A 21,105-nucleotide genomic window follows, 5' to 3' on the forward strand; every position below is an offset into this window, starting at 1 on the left:
GCAGACTAAATGGTCATTTGATACGCTATATACACTCAAACGTTATACCGAAGAACAACCACTACCGTGTTTCATTTGATTGCCCTCATGAAACTTGCATAACTGTTATGCCTGTTATAATACCCATATCTTTATTACGTAACGAACTTGTATCCCTCATAATTTTATCAGACTACGGTTGGCTAATTATTTAATATAATATTTATTATTTTAAAATTCAACCCAAAATGGCTTTAAAATGTGTTTATGAAACGTCGATACAGATATCTTCCAATCTCGGAATCCAGCAAAACTGTTGCCGTTACCAGCCAACCTTAACTTTACGCTGGCCTGTTAAAGTCCATGTTTGACCCCCAAAAATACCATTTGTTACCGCATCTTAAAACTCCCTACAATTACAATTACCAAATTGCATTCTTACAAAAGGCTACCTGGGCGACTCCAACTTTAAATAAGATCTTCCGCATTTATAAAATGTGTATATAATCAAAGTTCATTAATTTAAAGATTTCAAACAAAAGAGAGTATTAAAAAACGAAGTTTTCAAACTAAATCCCATATTTAAAACTTCATTTTATCCTGTTTGAGGGTAAACCACTAAACTATAGAGAATAAATCCATCATAGTAAATCATAGTAGTGAATTGTTTTTTCCCAACTGTTGACGGCGGCTATTCAGTTAAGTGGCAACACAATTTCATGGCCAATTTTTGTATCACCGAGTTTACCCTCCCTCTACCTGTAATTAGATGTATTTTAAGAGGGAGCGAAAGAATAAAACGTTAACAAATAAACAGGCTTTTACCCCCTAAGTCCAATCAATGCAAAGGACCATGCTTCAGTCTTCTATGTATACCTCATAACTCTATTTTTAGGTCGACAACGTAGCATATCTACGACTAGGCTGGCTTAGTTTGATTCGCTTAATTATATGATCAAACTCAGGGCTATTAAAGCCCGATACGGAATGAAATTCCAACCCACTAATTAAACCTGCAACTAGCCTATTTAATACTACAAACACGGCTCCACGGATTGTGAGAAAAAAAACACTGCTCTTCTCAAAGAATGCCTAGCATCTCTTGCTAAACACGACTTCTGGACATAACGGTTGTTCCAAATTGCGCCTATTCGTAAATGTGCTTCCAAAACAATGCGTCTCTTCCTAACGGTTGTAACCCTCTTTCAAATTCCCTCAATATCTATATAATGCCTTGCAGACTCCAAGACACCCATTATCGATAACTCCTCTCTGCCTTTCTTTAAAAACACACAATTCTTCTTCCTCTAACCTTTAATTGTCACAACCATATGGCCTACTCACTTCTTTCAGATTTGGATACTACAAGGGATGACTGGTTTGTTAAGGTACGAATTTGCCGGATGTGGGAATTTAAAAACTACAAGAGAAGCAATGAGATGATAAGTCTAGACATGATACTTATTGACGAAAAGGTAATACCCCCCTTTCATTTCAACTTTTAACCACATTGTTGTTGGTCAGGTTATTGCGGATGCACTTACCAACTGACATGTAAATGTAACAGGGAACTTTGGTCCATGCGGTAATCTGGAAGAATCAAGTCAACCGGTTTCGTGCTAATTTAGCCGAAGGCTCTGTGATCATTATCAGGAACTTTAAGGTCGCTGAAAGTATGGGTGAATACAGACCCGTACAATCTGATGTTAAAATCACTTTTCTGCGAATAACTGCCATACAAAAAATAAATAGTGATACTGTTAATATCCCTAAATATGGCTTCCAGTTTATTCGGCCAAACATTGTTCGCTCAAGGGTCAATAACAACACCTACCTATCAGGTAAACTTTTTCACTTCAATTATCTAACGCACATTCATCCCCGTATGTACTTAATATTCTCCCTATTGAACTTGTAGATGTGGTTGGATGCATATGTGGAATAGGTGATCTAGAGAGTGTTGGTTCAAAGTGGAAAAAACGAGACCTTCAAATTCTTACTGATCCGTAATTACCAAATCTCATCTGATTATTTCCACTTATATTAAGTAACCCCAAACAGCAACCATAACACTAACATGTTACGTTGTTTGTTTAGCGAGGACAGGTCTGCCACAGCCAAAATAACCCTTTGGGAGGATTACGGGGAAGGATTTTACCCGTACTTATTCCCCCCTGAATCCGGTCCATACATTGTCATTGTTACGGCAACAACAGTGAAGGAATTTAGAGGTAAATACTATTACAGAGCATATCAGTTAAGTGCAGTTTTAACGTTATTAGGTCAACGTGACATGTAAAGTTTATTTTGTAACAGGTGAAATTACTTTTGCCACCACAGCAGCAACCAAAACGTATGTGAATCTGCAAATGGACCACATCACCTCATTGATTCAAAAGTTTGCAACCAAACCCGTTCACATACAAACAATTGAGAGTGGTAATGGAAGTAACATACCTATTGCGGAGGCAATGTTCCAGAACCGGATGACTATTACTGAGTTACTGGATTCGGACTGGAGTTATGACATAGAGGTTAGTACGTTAAGCAACATTCGTACCTTATGAACAATACAATAGATCAACAGGCTTTGACTGCATATTGAACTGATTTTTTTTCAATTACTAGGAATGCTTTGTTACATTGCGTGCTCAGATCAGTCAAATAGACACCTACTTTGATTGGCACTACATATCGTGCAACTTATGCAACAAAAAAATAGAACCTAAAGATGGCGTCTACACCTGCAATAAGTGCGGAAAAGAATGTGACTTCCCATTGGTTAGGTATGGAAACAGTTATGAATGTACCAAATGCTTACTTTTATTCAAACACTAATTATTTATGGCACACACAGGTACAAGATACACATTAAGGTAAAAGACAACAGTGGGAAGACAACTTTGGTTCTTTTTAATGGGGTTGCGGAAAAGTTTGCTCGATACTTCGGCTTTCCAAGTTTGGTAAATCGAATGTCCAAAGGTGATACGCATGTTCCATCGCTAATTGAGAGCCTCTGCGGCAAGGATTTTGTATTCAAGCTTAAATTGACCAACTTCAATTTGAAAGAGGGGCTGGAAAATTATACGGTTACAAAAGTGTTTGTGCCGGATGAAGAATTGGAATTGCAACACCGCATTAACAAAGAAAAAAAGGTAATGTTATAATACCTATCTATTTTATACATTCATCATTGATTTCCAAAGCTAAACGTGCAACTTACATCCCTTTTAATGCTAAATATGCATTGTAAACTACAGGAAAAACTCAAAATGGAAGCGATGCAGAACTCACATGTGCAAAAGGCAGGAGGTTCACACACAAACAACTCAGAAGAACATCTGGACGACGGGGAAGGGACTTCCAATGGCAACACAAGAGTTTATGCAAGAAGGCTAATAAAGAAAAGGAAGAACTTCATACACCTCGACGGAGAAAGTGATGGAGACACCTAAAAAATAATGCACATTTAGATCCTTAGTTACAATTAAATATACTACGGACCGTAGAAGTATTATTGTAATCAACTAGCTCCTTTTTTGTTTGTCAGGGTATTATTAATTAACGAGTACATACTTGGGTGATTTAATAGCAAATGTTGTTCATATGTGGAATGATTGGGTATTATGTTTCCTCAACTCCAAGAAATATCGCACTCAAAAATGCGTCTATATTTACAATGTGTTCATGTCCACCTTCTGTTGAATATATGAAGTCTACCTTCTAATAACCAGTTAAATTTCAAATGACAATGCGAGAACCTAATGCACGTCTCTAATTTAGACAGAAACTGCGCATATAGAAAGCAAGGTTCGAGGCAAAGTACTCCATTCTTTTGCTTTTCTGTTGCCCCGTGTTGAAATAGTTTAGATTATACCTCTTGTATAGTTACCACAATGTCATTCTTACTAACCCACACTACAACACCCAAACGTACGTTAACCACAAACAGGGGTTTACAAACCTCAAAACAGACAATGTGTACTACCGCATCCCGGTGTGCTGCCAGGCATTTATATTTTTGCACAAACGAGTTGTGCAATCCAATACCTTCACCGGAATCTAACTCCACAAAATAAACACAATTCACATCGATTGAAACTAAAATGAGAACTATACTAGATAAACCCCCAATGTATTCGATAACGTAGATATAATAGAAATAAATAACACCATATACCACCAATCATTTAAAAAAAAATCACACATCACTGTTAAAGGCATATTTCCATTCAATATGAATAAGGCCTCAAACAGTGTGTCCTTTCACTTCCTTCCAGTTACTCGCTAATTATAATTAAAAAACAACGTATTCACCAATGAAATAACACACCAACCTTAATCCCCAAAACACTGCCCACTAATCAAACAATGCCGACTCCGACTAGGGGTACAACAGACGCACGAAAAAGGACACAAATAGTGTGTCGTTTCGCGTGGGTAGTACATGCCGCTTCAAATAAGAAAAAACGACCGGCATAAATAAAGTTCCAAAATGTATGTCCTTTGGCTTGCTTAGTACATGCCGCTTAAAATTTGAAAAAAAACACAACATCCAATTACACAGTACAACAAGTATTATGAATCAGATCCAACCTATTCTTACCATTGAAATAACATACCACCATTACTCCCAAAATCTCTTCCCATTACTCAAACAAAGCCGATTCGTTCTAACAATACAAATGCTACACAATAATGGGCTAAACAATGTGTCCTTTGGCTAACTATAAATATGTTGCTTGGAATTTCATAAAACACTCAACTGCCAGTTGCTCGCTACAACGACTATTACAAAAAAACACCAACCTATTCTTACTGAAATAGCTTACCACCCTTATTCCGACGATATCTGCCCATAACTCCAACAACCCCTGTGCCTTATAAGAATTCAAGTGCTCCCCGTTAATAATTCAATACCGGTCGGATTGGCAGGTAATCATAATAACAGAATATTCGATCAGACATAATGGACTTCATATCAGACATTATTAAGGCGTTTAGAAGGCCTGCTGATGTACCCGCCCATATTATGAAACTGCAACAACTTCTACCTCTTTTAGCAGTCCAAGACAGCATGTTGAAACAGAGAATAAAGAATTATACATCGTCATCAAACTCCAACCAATGGATTGTTGAAATACGAAAACTCAAAAAATTTCGGGGAAAGTATGCGCGTTTGAAGCGTAAACTCACATTACTTCAAAGGCAATACAAAGGTCACCCACTGAAGCAAGCAAAACGTGTTCTATATTACATCAAAATCTTGGAAAAGGTGGTGCACGCAACAGATATCAGAACGTCAGAAATGCATCGACAAATACATGGTAAGTTGCTATTGATCCATATATCCACTGCACAACTCCCAAGCAGATTTAACAAATTGAACTACTAACTATGTATGTTGATCCCACACCTAAACATTACAACACAGAAGGAATGAAAGACATCTCCCCATTAATCAATACTAGCACCTTACAATAGTTGCTACCGATCTTTCCCATACATTTACATTATGTGAAACTCTTCACGCCTCATTACAGTAGGAACATAAATACAACGTAATATTAGTCATGCATAATAACTTGACACAGTCTATACTTACAGATGAAACCAATATGTATTATACTGTGTAATTTTTTTTTAATAAACATCTTCTCAGGCGGACATTGTAACCAATCCAATGACTCAGTTATGGAGGAATGTCCAGACGTCTCACATGTAATACATCCGCAGATAAGTAGTAGCAGACAGGCCAGTCAGAACAGTACAGGTACAACTGTCACCCAGTCAACAACACACATAATAACATATACACATAACCCTGTATTAGGTACAGAACTTCATTATTCATGAATTCAATACTTATATTGTCTCCCACCGGACTTCTATGACAGCTGCATACAAGACAAGATTGAATTTGGGCCCGCCAACCTACACCTGTCAATACTGTCAGTCAATTATGTGGTATGAGGAACGGACAGACAAAAGTAAAAATACACGACAACCCAAATTTGCACTTTGCTGTATGGAAGGACGAATCTGTGTACCATTACTGACTCAACCACCACCGTACCTCAAATATCTATTGGGCACTGAATCCGGGAAAATGGGGATGAACTTTAGGAAAAATATCAGGGTATATAACTCCATGTTTGCATTTACATCAATGGGAGGTCGAGTTGATAGATCAATCAATCGTTCTAAGGGACCTTATGTATTCAGAATAAGTGGGCAAAATTATCATCACATAGGCTCACTATTACCAGAAATTGGAAAAAGTCCACAATTTGCACAACTCTATATATATGACACGGATAATGAGATAGAGAATAGAATCAAAAGTCTGATGCATGAAGAAGTAGAAACAGAAATCGTACAAGGAATATCTGAAATGCTAGACGAGCATAATGTTTTGGTCAAATCAATTTCGTATGGCAAGGGATAGATACAGAGAACAACCACAAGCAGAGTTTCGTATGCGCATCCTATCTGAAAGGACCCAAGATGGCCGACAATACAACAGACCAACGGCTTCTGAAGTTGCTGGATTAATCGTAGGAGACCTTACAGATGCTAACTTCCAGCGAGATGTCATTGTGGAACACCGCAAGAACGGACTGCAAAGGATCACAGATTTACACCCAAGCTTCATGTCGATGAATTACCCATTAATACATCCCTATGGGGAAGATGGATATAGGCTTGGAATACCTTTACATTCTGAGAGTCAAAAAACATACACTCGGACAACCTTGACAATGAGACAATTTTATGTATACCGCATACAACAACGCCTCAATGAGGGACACACTCTACTCCAAGCTGGCAGGCTATTGCAGCAGTACATTGTGGATGGGTACATGGCAATTGAAGAAGAGAGATTTAGGTACATCCGGAAAAATCAACAGAAATTAAGGTCTGATCTTTATGGTGGCTTAATGGACGCTATTGTACGTGGAGATTCAGATTGCTCAATGGTGGGAAAAACTATTATACTACCTTCCTCCCACACTGGAGGACCTCGCTATAGGGCACAAAATTACCAAGATGCAATGGCTATATGTCGGTGGGCTGGATACCCAGATTTGTTCCTGACTTTTACTTGCAACCCAAAGTGGCCGGAAATAAATGCAATGACGAGACTAATAAACCAAGATCCTGATGGTTGCCGGGTGGACATTATATGCCGAGTCTTCCAAATCAAGTTGTTGCAGCTAATGCGGATTCTTAAAAAAGATAAGCCTTTCGGGACAATAATTGCATGTAAGATATGACAATCAATAATCTTCAATATTGTCTTACTAAATCACACAAAATGCAATCTCAATGCTTTTAAATTACAATATAGGTACATATATATGTGCAACCAAAAACATGGAAGATTATCACAGAATGTTAAACATGTGCGCACAAGACCTAACCATAACTCCTACAAAGCTTAACTACTAAGAATTACATCACTTCTTTATGAATACAGGATATCTAGCAACCAATTCACCTAACCAACATGCTAATCACGTCCACATACTAATTTGTTTGTAGGTATATATACAATTGAGTTCCAGAAAAGAGGCTTGCCACATGCTCATATACTGCTTTTCCTTCATGAAACACAAAAAAACCCCACAACAGATCATATCGACAGAGTAATATCCGCTGAAATACCAGATTACAGAGAAGATCCAGATGGGTATAATGTCGTGAAAAACTTCATGATGCACGGACTGTGTGGAGAACAAAATCCCAGTTGCCCATGTATGAAACAAGGCAAGTGCACAAAACATTTTCCAAAGAAATACAATGGCCGAACAAATTTTGATTCAGATGGATTCCCTATTTATATGAGACGGAACACAGGTATTGAAGTCAAGAAAAATGGTGCCAGCTTAGACAACCGATATGTTGTCCCATATAACAGGAACTTGCTTGTCCAGTTTGATGCACATATAAATGTTGAAGTATGCAATTATGCGAGGTCGATCAAGTACCTATTCAAGTATGTTCATAAAGGGTCTGATAGAGCCACAACAATAATAGAATCAACCGGGACACCAATAGAAAATGATGAGATAAAAAAATACCTAGATTGCAGATACATATCAGCCACAGAAGCTTGCTGGAGGATCTATTCATTTGATATACATCACAGGCAACCGGCTGTTGAGCGCTTACCATTTCATTTACAGGGGCAGAACACAATAATATTTGAAGAATCAAGGACAGCTAAAAGCGTACTAAGCAGACCCAATTTAGAAAAAACAAAATTTACAGAATGGTTTGAGGCAAACAAAGAATACCCTGATGCAAGAGAGCTGACATATTCCAATTTTCCAACGCGTTGGGTTTGGAATGTAAGAGACAAAAAGTGGACCAGGAGGAAGAAGGGACACGCAGTTGGCAGGATTTGCTTTGCACATCCAGGAAGTGGAGAACGTTTTTACATGCGTATGCTACTAAATTTTGTCAAAGGGTGTACTTCCTTCGAAAGCATCAGAAGAATCAATGGAGTAGATCATAAAACATATAGAGAGGCCTGCTACGCTTTGGGGTTATTAGATGATGACAAAGAGTGGAACGACTGCTTGTCTGAGGCGGCCCAGTGGGCTTCTGGAAACGAGTTGCGACATCTCTTTGTTACTATACTTATGAACTGTCAGGTGTCGGATAACATTAATGCGGAATGTAGGAAATCGCCTAATCAATGAAGAGCTAGACTACGATAAAGACAAACTCCAAATACTCCATGATCAATCACTCGCTTTGTTAAATACTTGCCAACGCCCGGCATATGAGGCAATAATAGCATCAGTTGATAACGAAGAAGGAAAATTATTTTTTATACATGGCCATGGTGGTACGGGTAAGACATTTCTGTGGAATACAATTATTTCGAAGATCAGATCAGAATCAAAAATCGTTCTCCCCGTCGCTACTTCGGGTATAGCAGCTTTATTATTACCAAATGGTAGGACTGCTCATTCGCGCTTTCATATTCCTCTAGACATCACGCCAGAGTCAACATGTGAAATCAAACAAGGCAGTCAATTAGCGGAACTACTTAAAAAGACCGCTTTGATAATCTGGGATGAGGCACCAATGGCAAACAAATTGTGCTTTGAGGCATTGGACAGAACCTTGAGAGATATTCTACGAGATAGGTATGAAAATAGTGCCATGAAACCTTTTGGGGGCATAACTTTCGTATGTGGTGGTGATTTTCGCCAAATACTCCCAGTTATTCCAAAGGGAACAAGAGGTGATATTGTGGATGCAGCGCTGAACTACTCGCAGTTGTGGCCCTACTTCTCAATTTATGAATTGACGGAAAATATGAGACTTAGCTGTGGAAAAGTCGGGGGTTCTGAAGCACGGAACATAGCAAGTTTTGATAAATGGCTTTTGCAGATAGGAAATGGATCTGTTTATGCAGATAATAAGAAGGACCTCATTCATGTGCCCGCTGATGTATACATTCCAACATCGCACAATCAGATAGAATTCATTGTAGAGGCAGTATATCCGTCCCTGCTACAGAACTATAACGACCCATCCTACTTGAAAGAAAGAGCCATACTCACACCAAAAAATGAAATGGTCCATGAACTGAATGAGAAAATACTGAAGTTGATACCTGGGGAAGGAAGAACTTACTATAGCTCGGACAATGTGTGCAAAGCAAGCGTGAATACTAATGAGGAGGATATATTGTACCCAACAGAATTCCTAAACAACTTACGATTCCCAGGTATCCCAAACCATGACATTCACTTGAAAGTAGGAAGTCCGGTGATGCTGCTTAGAAATCTAAATCAAACTGAAGGCCTATGCAATGGTACAAGATTAATAATAACGCATCTGGGTATTTGGTCTGTTACTGCAAACATAATCTCTGGAAAGAACATCGGTTCAAGAGTCACAATACCAAGAATTATCATGTCACCAAACGATTCAAAGTGGCCATTCAAGCTCAACAGGCGCCAACTTCCTTTAGCACCCTGTTATGCTATGACCATCAACAAGAGCCAGGGGCAAACTCTTCAAAGAGTTGGGTTGTATCTGCCAAAACAAGTATTCACACATGGCCAATTGTATGTCGCAGTATCACGTGTAACAACAAGAGAAGGATTGGCAATTGTCAATGCGGACGAGGACACAGATGACCCTACATACATAAAAAATATTGTTTATAGGGAAATCTTCCATAACGTCGGCCCAAGAATTGGGCAAACTGAGGAGGTATTTCTTAGCAATTAACTGTTTGGTATGGCGATTATAAATATACATTACACCAAATAATGGCCTAACTAACTTCTCGCAATGACCCATGTGCAGATAAACATCCATACTAACGAGGATTCGTGATGGAGGTCGAATGCAAATGCAACACTCGCGTGTAGGCCTAACTAATAGAAGACAGACCAGTGCAGCTGCCTATGGAATTTAATAGCACAGATTACATACCTGATGAGGGCACCTATGATAGACAACCTTCACGGAAAGTGCTGATTTGAAAAGCTAAAAATAATAAATGAATGTCTTGCTTACTATTTCTACTTGCAGCACAAATATGAGTCCTCTTTTACAAACTTAATATTGAATGATTCATGTACTGTCACAAATATGTAACATTTAACTATACACACTGCATACGTAGGGGTCTTATTACATAGACAACCGTCATATATACCTTTGTATATAATGCGTATAGTTTATACACATGTACGCAGAGCCACCAACAAACAATACAACACAACAAACAATATGTAGCAACTTTGGGACTACGAAAATTACGTTTGAAAACAATGGGGGTGAAAAAAAATAGTGATTTCGTTGTAAGATTGGAGCATTGCACAGAATAGACAACTGTATTGATCAGGTAGATGCTAATGTTGGCCATGCTCCAGATGGAAAAAAAATAATATATATTACAAAACGTAGAGTTACATACAAAGACAGTCACATTACTATAACAAATGATGTCCTTACAAATATGTGACGACTTAATATAAAGACCACCAAGAAACCTCAAACGTTAAATTGCTTTAATACATTGAATGTTTGACGACGCAACATGGAATCACATTACAGCACTTAAGCCACAAGTAAAATAATGCCACAGTCTACGACACTTCCAAAAATTGACCGCATCTTCATTTACGCTTCTGCAATATATTATAGAGTCGAATAAAGCACAACTTGGACCCGCGCGAAGCGCGGGTGGATTCCCTAGTAAGGAATAAATGGAATCGAGACTCAACCAATACTAAATCTTTTTTTAAAAAATTATTTTTTTGACGGAGACTTAATTAAGCCCTAGCCGACGATAACTTCAATTTATTTTCCTAGATCAACGCCGGTGGCCATGGCCACCACGATACCGGGTCAATCCTCCCTGGAGACTGGCTAGAGTTTGTTGAAGACAGATACGAAAAAAGACTTTGTGTCACTATTTAAATCTGCTCCAAATAATACCAAACCACTACCAATGAGACCAATTTCTTATTTACATGGAGAACCAAGAATAATATGGGAAGAGGAGGAGGTTACACAGATGATCTTCAAAGAGAATCTACAATATGCGGTCATTGGAAAGTTTTCGTATGGGATGCCGGAAATCAGAGAACTAAGATCAATAATCCCTAAACAATGTGAAATGAAGGGGGAGTGCAATATTAGACTCTTGGGTAATCGACACGTACTAATAAGAGCGGCTAACATGGAGGATTATGTAAATCTATTATCAAAGCCAGCTTTTTACCTAACTCATCGCCAATGGTCCTACCCAATGAGAACCCTAAAGTGGGATCCAATGTCCGATCCAGAGGAAGAAACAACAACAGCCATTGCTTGGATATCTTTTCCATCGCTCCCACCAATTTTTTTTGTGAAAGAGGCACTCTTCTTGCTGGCTGTTGCGGTGGGGAATCCCCTACAAGTAGATATGGCAACAAAGAACCAAACACGACCTAGCTGCGCAAGGGTTAAGGTTGAGGTCGATCTATTAGGAGAATTCCCAAAAAGGATTGACATCGGAGTTCGGAAGCTATCGGGAGAAGTAGTGGAAAAATGCGTTAGGATAAAATATGACCATGTCCCAAAATACTGTACTAATTGTCGGCTGCAAGGACACAATGAGCATGAATGTTATGTTTTACATCCCGTATTATACCCTAAGAAGATGGAAGAAATAGAAAAGGAACTAGGGGACAGACAGAATGGTAGAGCAAATAGAACAGTAAGCGAAGAGAAAGAAACACAAATGGGGAATCAGAGGGAGATGGATGGGAACAAAGAGGAGTTTCAAGTTCAAAGAAATAAAAAACATCAGGGTAAGGGTAGACAACAAGTGTGGAATCCTAAACAACCACAACCACATAAGGGAGTTGAGGAGAAGATGACGACAGAAAATAAATTTGAAGCACTAGAAGATTCAGAACAAAAAGAGGCAGAGGAAAAAAGATCAAAGGAGATTATATCAACAAGGCAATGGGTTGAAAATGCGTTCAATAAACCAAATAGAGAGGATGGACAAAGAGATACAGTAGAGCGGGAAAAAGAAATTATGCATGAGACAAATCAAGAACAAAAGGATATGCCACCAGGAGATATGGGGGAGGAGTCGGCATTAACATTATGGGAACCTATTTGTGAAACAGACAATGCACAAAAGAAAGTTTTGCCACATCCGATAAGCATAATTGAACCAAACTCATAAGAGGCTCTTGTTGAAGATATGAATGCATTGACCCCGGATCAGAAAAGAAGGCGTCGGGAAGAAGAAGAGGATGAAGACTTGGAGATGAATATTCTAAGTGCAGGAAAAGCAGGGGACCTTTCTCCGAGACAAATTGCTGATTTAAATGTGGCTTCAAAAAGGGAAAAACGGGACAGTCGATTGTACCTCTACAAGTCAGAACGAGGAGAAGTGGGAAGAGGAAGGATACAATTTCTCAATGATAGGACAACTATTATTCTGGAATATCAGATCTGTTAACTCTCAACATTCATTTGAGAGAGTAATAGAGATGAATAGACGATATAATTTTGCATTTATAGCTCTCCTGGAACCTTTTCAAGATCCAGGGGAGATAGAACAGTACAAAAGAAGATTGGGCTTTGATAGAGTAGCAGTGAACTCATCTGCTAAGATATGGGTTTTTTGGAAAGATCATTGGGAAGGGCAGGTAATTGTAGATAGTTATCAACAAATTACAGTGAGATTTTGCTATCAAAGCAAGTTCTTTAGTATTACTTCTGTGTACGCAAGATGTTATGCTATAGAAAGATTGGAGTTGTGGGAGGACATATAGAGTGTGGCAGGATCAAACACAGAGCCGTGGTTGGTGGGAGGGGATTTTAACGTCATTTTCAATGCAGAAGAGAAACTAGGAGGGCTCCCTTTCACGTACAATGAGGCACGTGACTTTGCACATTGTATTAACAATTGTGCACTCATAGAATTGCAATCACTGGGAAGTCAATACATATTTAAAAAGCTTGATAGGATTTTAGTAAAACAAGAGTTTTTGGAATTGTTGCCTAGCAGTGAGGTTCAACATCTGATAAGGCAAGGGTCTGACCATGCACCATTATTAGTCCAATGTAATCCAGCGGATGTGAATGTCATCAAACCATTCAAATTTCTTAATTTTTGGACTAATCATCCTAAATATCTGGAGGTTGTGAGAGGGGCCTGGCAAATCGATTTTGTGGGAGATCCTTTTTCGGAATACCATGCTAAGATGAAGAAAGTGAAGAAGGCTCTAGCTGAATGGAGTAAAAAAACATATGGTAACATCTTTGAAAAAATGGCAACGCTAGAAGATTTGGTCAGGGTCAAAGAAATACAATTGGAAATCAATCCTAATGCAGAAAATAGATGTGAGCTAAGCAAGACAGAAGCTGAACTAAGAAAAATTTTAAACATTGAGGAAGAATATTGGAGACAAAAGGCGGGAATGAAATGGTTTAAGGATGGGGATAGAAACACAAAGTTATTTCATGCTTTTGTCAAGGGAAGACGGAAAAAGGATGCATATTGGAGAAATTGATACAGAGCAGGGGGAAGTGGTTACATCAGAAGAACAAATTGGTGCGGCAGCGGTGGAATTTTTTGAGAAACAATTCAAGGATCCAGATGTGATGATGTATACTGAGATGCTAGAGAATATCCCATGTATAATTACCCAAGAGCAAAATGAAGAGATCAGTAGGGTTCCAACCAGTGAGGAGGTGAAAATAGTAGTCAATGAGCTAAGTAGTGATAGCACTAATGTACCGGATGGTTTCTTTGGAACTTTTTTTCAGAAGAGCTGGGAGATTATTGGAGAAGATACAACTAAAATGGTTCGAGCCTTCTTTTGTGGACAAAGGCTACCAAGATTCATTACACATACGAATCTGATCCTAATCCCTAAAAAGGAGAGTGTGAAAGCCTTTGCGGATTTAAGGTCGATTAACCTTAGCATCTTTGCCAATAAAATCATATCGAGAATGCTTCATGAAAGACTGGTGAAAAATCTTCCAAGGCTGATTTCTGCAAACCAAACAGGCTTCATAAAAGAAAGAAGTATTACGGAGAATGTTTTGCTTGCACAAGAGATTATCAGAGATATCGGAATTAGGAATAAGTGGCATAATGTGGTGGTAAAACTCGATATGGCAAAGGCATATGATAGAGTATCATGGTTATTCCTTACTAAGGTTTTGAGGAAATTTGGCTTTTCGGAGAATCTCATCGACATGGTGTGGAGATTGCTATCAAACAACTGGTATTCAGTTCTAGTGAATGGTCAAGCCTATGGTTTCTTTCAATCATCAAGGGGACCTAAACAGGGAGATCCACTATCACCAACACTCTTCATTATTGCGGCAGAAGTGCTGGCCAGAGGGCTGAATAAATTACATGAAGATGCTGAATATAGGGGCTTTGGTATGCCAAAGTGGAGTCCAAACATCAATCATTTGTCATATACTGATGCTACTATTCTATTTTGTTCATGAGAGAAGAAATCGATCAAAAAAATGATGAAAGTATTGGCCAAATATGAGCAAGTATCTGGACAAATGATAAATAAGAGCAAATGTTTTTTCTATCTACATGAAAAAACACATATGGTGCTAGGACAGAAAATCAACAAATGGATAGGAATAAATCAGGGTCAGTTTCCATTCATATATTTGGGATGCCCTATTTTCTATGGTAGAAAAAAACAACTTATTATGAGGAGCTATTGGGAAAGATTATTAGAAGGATTATGTGCTGGCAGAACAAACTAGTTTCGTATGGAGGAAGACATATGCTGGTGGAACATGTGCTGCAATCAATGCATGTATACCTTTTATCGGCTATGAAACCTCCTAAAGGTGTCATTAACAAAATCCATCAATTATTTGCTAAGTTTTTCTGGGGAAAGACTGGAGGGTTGAAAGGGAGACATTGGGTAGCGTGGGATGAATTGTGTTACCCATTCAACGAAGGGGGAGTTGGTTTCAAATCCCTATATGATGTGGTAAGTGCCTTATTTGCAAAGTTGTGGTGGAAATTCAGAGTAAAATTCAGAGTATCCACAAATTCTTAATGGGGTACTTTCATGTGGAACAAGAATTGTGAAAAGGATCATCCAGTAGTAGCCAAAGGAATAGTAGGATCGCAAGTCTCGAGGAAAATGGTGATGGTCAGGGAAGAAGTGGAGCATGAAATATGGTGGCAAATTAAAGCTGTAAATAGCAGTTTTTGGTATGACAATTGGACACAACAAGGCGCTTTGTATTATATTGAAGAGAATGGTCCAGATAGATCAGAATTGGAGGTCAGAAGTTTCTTCAATAATAATGGTTGGAATAGAGGAAAATTAGAGAGTGTGGTTTCTGAGGATATGGCAAGATACATTATGGAGAGTATCAATCCAATTGACACTCAGGGATCAGATTATGCATGGTGGACGGGAAATACTAAGGGGGAATTCTCTATCAAATCAGTTTTTCATATGATTAGGAAAAGGAAAGAAGGAGGGGACTGGTTTGAAGGAAATTTGGATTAAAGGACTTCCATTTAAAATCATTTTTTTCCATTGAAAGGTATGGAAGAGGAGGATTGCCACAGATGATAACTTGAAAAAAATGAGGATGCATATTGTTTCAAGTTGCCATTGTTGTGAAGAGTATAAAATGGAGACTATGGAGCACTTATTTCTAACGTCTCCTATAGCCCAAAAGCTATGGGAGAATTTTGCTTTTTGTGCAGGTATGAAATTACATGGAATGCAACTACAACATTTGATAACTAATTGGTGGACTACTACTGGCCCTATCAAGATACAAAGGATTTTTAAGATTGTACCAACGATCTTACTTTGGGAACTCTGGAAAAGGAGGAATACAAGAAGACATGACAAGGATGTGAGCTTGTTCAAGCTGATACAACAGTGCTAACACACAATCAATCAGTTTATCAGGTATACTTACCCTTGGATTACAAGTCCAACACATTGGGAAGGAATTGTCAACTTTTTCTACCAATATAAGCCTAAATTGTATTACCAGGCTATCAGTTGGCAAAAACCAGATAAGGAATGGGTTAAGTGTAATGCAGATGGGTCCTCGAGAGGAAATCCAGGAGATAGTGCATATGCTTTTTGTATTAGGGATGCCAAGGGGGACTTGATCTTTGCAGAGGCGAAACAAATAGAGATTACTACAAATAACATGGCGGAAGTGGCTGCAGTCCTTAAGGCTCTAAAGAATTGCAGGCACTATCAATATAGCAAGGTGATTATGGAAACAGATTCCAAGGGAATTAGAAATTTTTTGTTGAAGGAATGGAAAATTCCTTGGGAACTGAGTGAAGTCATGGAAGAAGCTATTAATATGATTCAGCAGGATGGAATACAAGTGAAACATATTTTTAGAAAGGGTAATCAACTAGCAGATGCTTTAGCTAACAATGCATACAATCACACAGAAAAGCAAGAATACAAGCAGTTTAATCATCTACCAGTGAAATGCAGGAAAATTCTAAACATGGATAAGCAATAGGTCATGAGTTTGCGGATCAAGACAAGAAAGATTAAGGACACTATCAATTAGTATAGATATCATTCACAGTGATCGATCTATCACAGAGTCTCACAGATATTATATATACATATTAAAACAGGGCTTAATATTGGCGAGAAAAGGAGAGCTACCTATACTACGCTATGACAGCTTACAAACAGGATTACCAAGAGTCGAGGGCTACAGGGTCAGAACAGAATTCAAAGAGCAGCAACTGTAGTCAAATTTGAAACATATATGCTTCTCGGTGTCATACCTAAATTTTGAGAAAATGGGAAGTAAGAGATCAGAAGGCGAGGACAATGAAAGTCGAACAACTAAGGAGTGGAGCTTACTGGTTAACAAAGCTCTTGGACAAAGCACACCAACGGGAAATGAGAATTGGGTCATTCACCTGAAAAGCAAAGATGGAGATCACATATGGTAAATCACAACAAAGGAAAGCACTAGAGAATACCTTTGAAAGCTACAGAAAGGAGTTGAACCATAATATACATGGACACCAATTACAAGGAAGAAATGCAAGTTTCACATAGGGAAGGAACGTTTTGAGGAGGCGGATTAGGAAACAAAAAAGAGGAAAGTGTTTAAAGTGTAGGGATTAAATATAGAAAGAGATTTAGTTTCTTTTGGGCTAGGTGGACAAAGTTTATTTTTCTTTGGGCTATTGGCCTGTTTATTTGCGATTTTTTGTTTCTCGTCTTTCTTATGCAATAAAATGAGCCCTGAGCTCAAAATTGATTTTTTAAAAAAGGGAAAAGGGTCTGATATACCCCTCAACTTTGCATTTAGAGCTGATATACCCCCGTTATGAAAGTGGCTCATATATACCCCTACTTATATATAAATGGCTCACATATACCCTTTTCCTCTAACGAAAATGAAAAATAATAATTTCAGGTTAGTTTTTTATTATTTAAAAAAATATATATAATCCCATATGAGTATATTTAATCCTCCTCAAACATATATATATATATATATTTAACTTTTTTTTGTTTCAATGACTAATTTAGATTTATTATTTTGATGGTCAAATATATTTATGTTTCACAAATATTCTTGTAAAACTTATTATAGATGACCAATTTTTTTTCTTCAAATACAAAAATTAAATTACAATATAGACAAAAAAAAAAAGTTTTAAATTATAATATAGCCACAAAAAAATAGTTTTAAATTTTTTTCTTTACACTAAGGAATGAAAGAAAAAAATAAAATAAGAATAAGAAACTCAAATAATTATAATAAAAGAAGTCAAAAAATAATTTATGTATGAAAAAGATTAAAATATACCTTGAACTTTGCTAGAAGAATCATATATACCCCTAAATAATTTTTAAGAAAATTAAAAGTCAAAAATATAAATTTAAAACTAACTTTTTCACTTCCGTTAAATGAAGGGTATATGTGAGCTCATTTTGTAACGGTAGGGGTATATGTGAGCCGTTTGTATAACGGTAAGGGTATATATGAGCCACTTTCATAACGAGGGGCATATCAGCTCCAAATGACAAAGTTGAGGGGTATATCAGGCCCTTTTCCCTTTAAAAAATGAAATTGAGACTTCATGTTTACAGTAGATGAGGCTTTAAAGAAAAGTATCTTAAATTCGACTTATGTTAATAACCAAGTCAAATTTAAACAATGTGTAAAACTTGCTTACACGAGCAATATACCATATGAGGGTTTTTCTTCAACTTCTATTTAGTAAATCTAAAGTTACTTTTGAATTGGCTAAACTTACAAAAATTTATAGACTTAATTATAACTTAAATAGCGATCCTCAAATCGATTGCTAGTCAAAGAGTATTACCTTTGGGCCATGGCCCAACGTCTTAGGTCCAAGGTTGAAATGAGTTATATTGGGAAAAAGTTTATAAAACAGTGTTTAGATATTTCATATTTGTATCTTTTTTAGAAAAGAAATATTTGTGAACACAAAATTGCACGTTTTGCCTTCAAATGGACAAGTCCTCGAGTTTTCTCTTTACAATCGAATGTATGTCTAGTGAGAAGACATAAATTCTTTAAAAATTGAAGTCATGTTGATGTTGGAAAACTATATACACAGAAGAAGCATACTAGAATCTTATTGTTTACATGAATAATAGATAATCAATACGTTTATACTAGAACACATGCAATCATGCTAGAACACATAAACTATATGAAATTTAATTCAAGAATTACCTCTTGAAGTGCAAGCAGATACCTTCAAGCGAATCCACAAGTTTGATAGACCTACAAATGAATCCACATCTGAACTTTCTCAATACTTGGGTGGGCAAATATCGTATAAAATTATTTTTTTCTAGGTTAGAAAAATCCCTACTTATAGAGATTTTTTTTTTCGGTCAAAAGAGAAGAACCAAAACACACGCTAGTTTTTCTTCTTTTTTTAAAAATACACATTGCCTTCTTCCTTTTTTCCTAAAAAATAGGATTCTGAGTTCTAGTTAAATATGGGCACTGTAGGGACCACATAATTAATTAGTGGGGCTTCCTATTGTGGAAATAATTCTAAATAATTAATTTGAACTATTCTTACCATAATAAATTACAAATCATTCCACTAGAGATTTGTAATTGCACTCTTCTATTTATATTTTGAAATTGTCTATTAAACTCTTATGAAATTCCCCATGTTAAGATTACATATATTAATCAATAAATTAAATTATTGACAAATTTAATTCAATGTTTAATTTCCTTTAGAAAACTGCTTAACTTATTTCATGTGTTAGATTCATAAATTCACTAGCAAGGTTTGACATGACGAAACTTATAAGCTTCTCAAAAAGACATATCATCAATCTCTATATCAAGCCATGGATTTCATGAGTTAATAACTTTGATGGTCACTCAACTATCAATTCTTTTCATAGAAAGTCACTCAACTATGACTTCTTTGCACAGAAAGTCACTCAACCTATTTAATTTTTTTTTCTATTAAAATTTGCTGAAATGAAATTTTAATTATTAACCAAAATTTTAAGAACCAAATATATATCCATTTAATGATCCGCCCCATTTAGCCTGACCCGCTAAAAATATAATATTGAACTTTTTATTTTATCATTAATTTCTTAAATCATTCTCCCTTGTCTCTCCCATTCTTTCCCTGTACGTTCTTCTTCTCTTTTCTTTTCTTTTTTAATTTCTCAATTTAGTGGTTATTGAATACATGCACATTATCACAGGTTGATGGTAAAATTTCACCAAACCCTGTAATTCTAGCAATCTGCGGAAACGGTAAAATCTCACCAAATCCTGAAGAGATATTCTCTGGAATTTCCTTACATTTTACTTTGTCAGAGGAAGAGAAATCTCCAGGATACCAAGTTGGTCTTATCACCAAAACCACAGTTCTCAGGGAATTTCTGGCTGCAGCCTCGGGTATAGGAGTAGACAAATTTCGATCAGAAAGTTTTGTTCTATTTACATGGGTTCCATTCAAGGATGATTCAATCTTCAAACTAGACTCCAACTCCATTGCTCGTTTTCTTTGGCAATCCAAATCAGTTTCACACTCTGACTCAATGGTGTTAAGTGCATCCATCAAACTGTCAGTTTCACTTTCAATGTCATCAAACTGGCTTTCATAAGAAAGAAAAGAGAAGAAGAACGTAGAGGGAAAGAATGGGGGAGACAAGGGAGGAATGATTTAGGTAATTAATGATAAAATAAAAAGTTCAATATTATATTTTTAGCTGATCGAATTAAATGGGGCGGGTCATTCAATGGTTTAAATGGATATATATTTGGTTCTTAAAATTTTGGTTAATAATTAAAATTTTATGTTAGCAAATTTTAATGAAAAAAAACAATTAAATAGGTTGAGTGACTTTCTGTGCAAAGAAGTCATAGTTGAGTGACTTTTGAGTTGAAAATGAAAGTTGAGTGACTTTCTGTGAAAAGAATTGATAGTTAAGTGACCATCAAAGTTATTAACTCTGGATTTCATCAACTAACTTATTATTTCATCAATATATATTATTATCATCTAATTTACCAGGCGTATTGACCCATCTCAGAATCTCACCTTTTAATAAATCAAAACGA

At 36.9% G+C, this 21,105-nt stretch overlaps 2 protein-coding genes across 2 annotated transcripts; both read left to right on the top strand.

Moving 5' to 3' along the window:
• Positions 1-1,310: 1,310 nt before the first annotated feature.
• On the top strand, positions 1,311-3,434 carry LOC107059893 (replication protein A 70 kDa DNA-binding subunit D-like). The gene is made up of 8 exons (XM_015306977.1): positions 1,311-1,454; positions 1,547-1,820; positions 1,898-1,985; positions 2,077-2,210; positions 2,296-2,513; positions 2,608-2,765; positions 2,837-3,134; positions 3,240-3,434. The coding sequence occupies exons 1-8, from the start codon at positions 1,311-1,313 to the stop codon at positions 3,432-3,434; spliced, it is 1,509 nt and encodes a 502-aa protein (XP_015162463.1).
• A 3,024-nt stretch (positions 3,435-6,458) lies between these two features.
• Positions 6,459-10,236, top strand: LOC107059894 (uncharacterized). The gene is made up of 3 exons (XM_015306978.1): positions 6,459-7,245; positions 7,525-8,581; positions 8,640-10,236. The coding sequence occupies exons 1-3, from the start codon at positions 6,459-6,461 to the stop codon at positions 10,234-10,236; spliced, it is 3,441 nt and encodes a 1,146-aa protein (XP_015162464.1).
• Positions 10,237-21,105: the final 10,869 nt, after the last annotated feature.

This window comes from Solanum tuberosum, unplaced genomic scaffold (assembly GCF_000226075.1).
Source record: "Solanum tuberosum cultivar DM 1-3 516 R44 unplaced genomic scaffold, SolTub_3.0 scf00046, whole genome shotgun sequence".
NCBI lineage: Eukaryota > Viridiplantae > Streptophyta > Magnoliopsida > Solanales > Solanaceae > Solanum > Solanum tuberosum.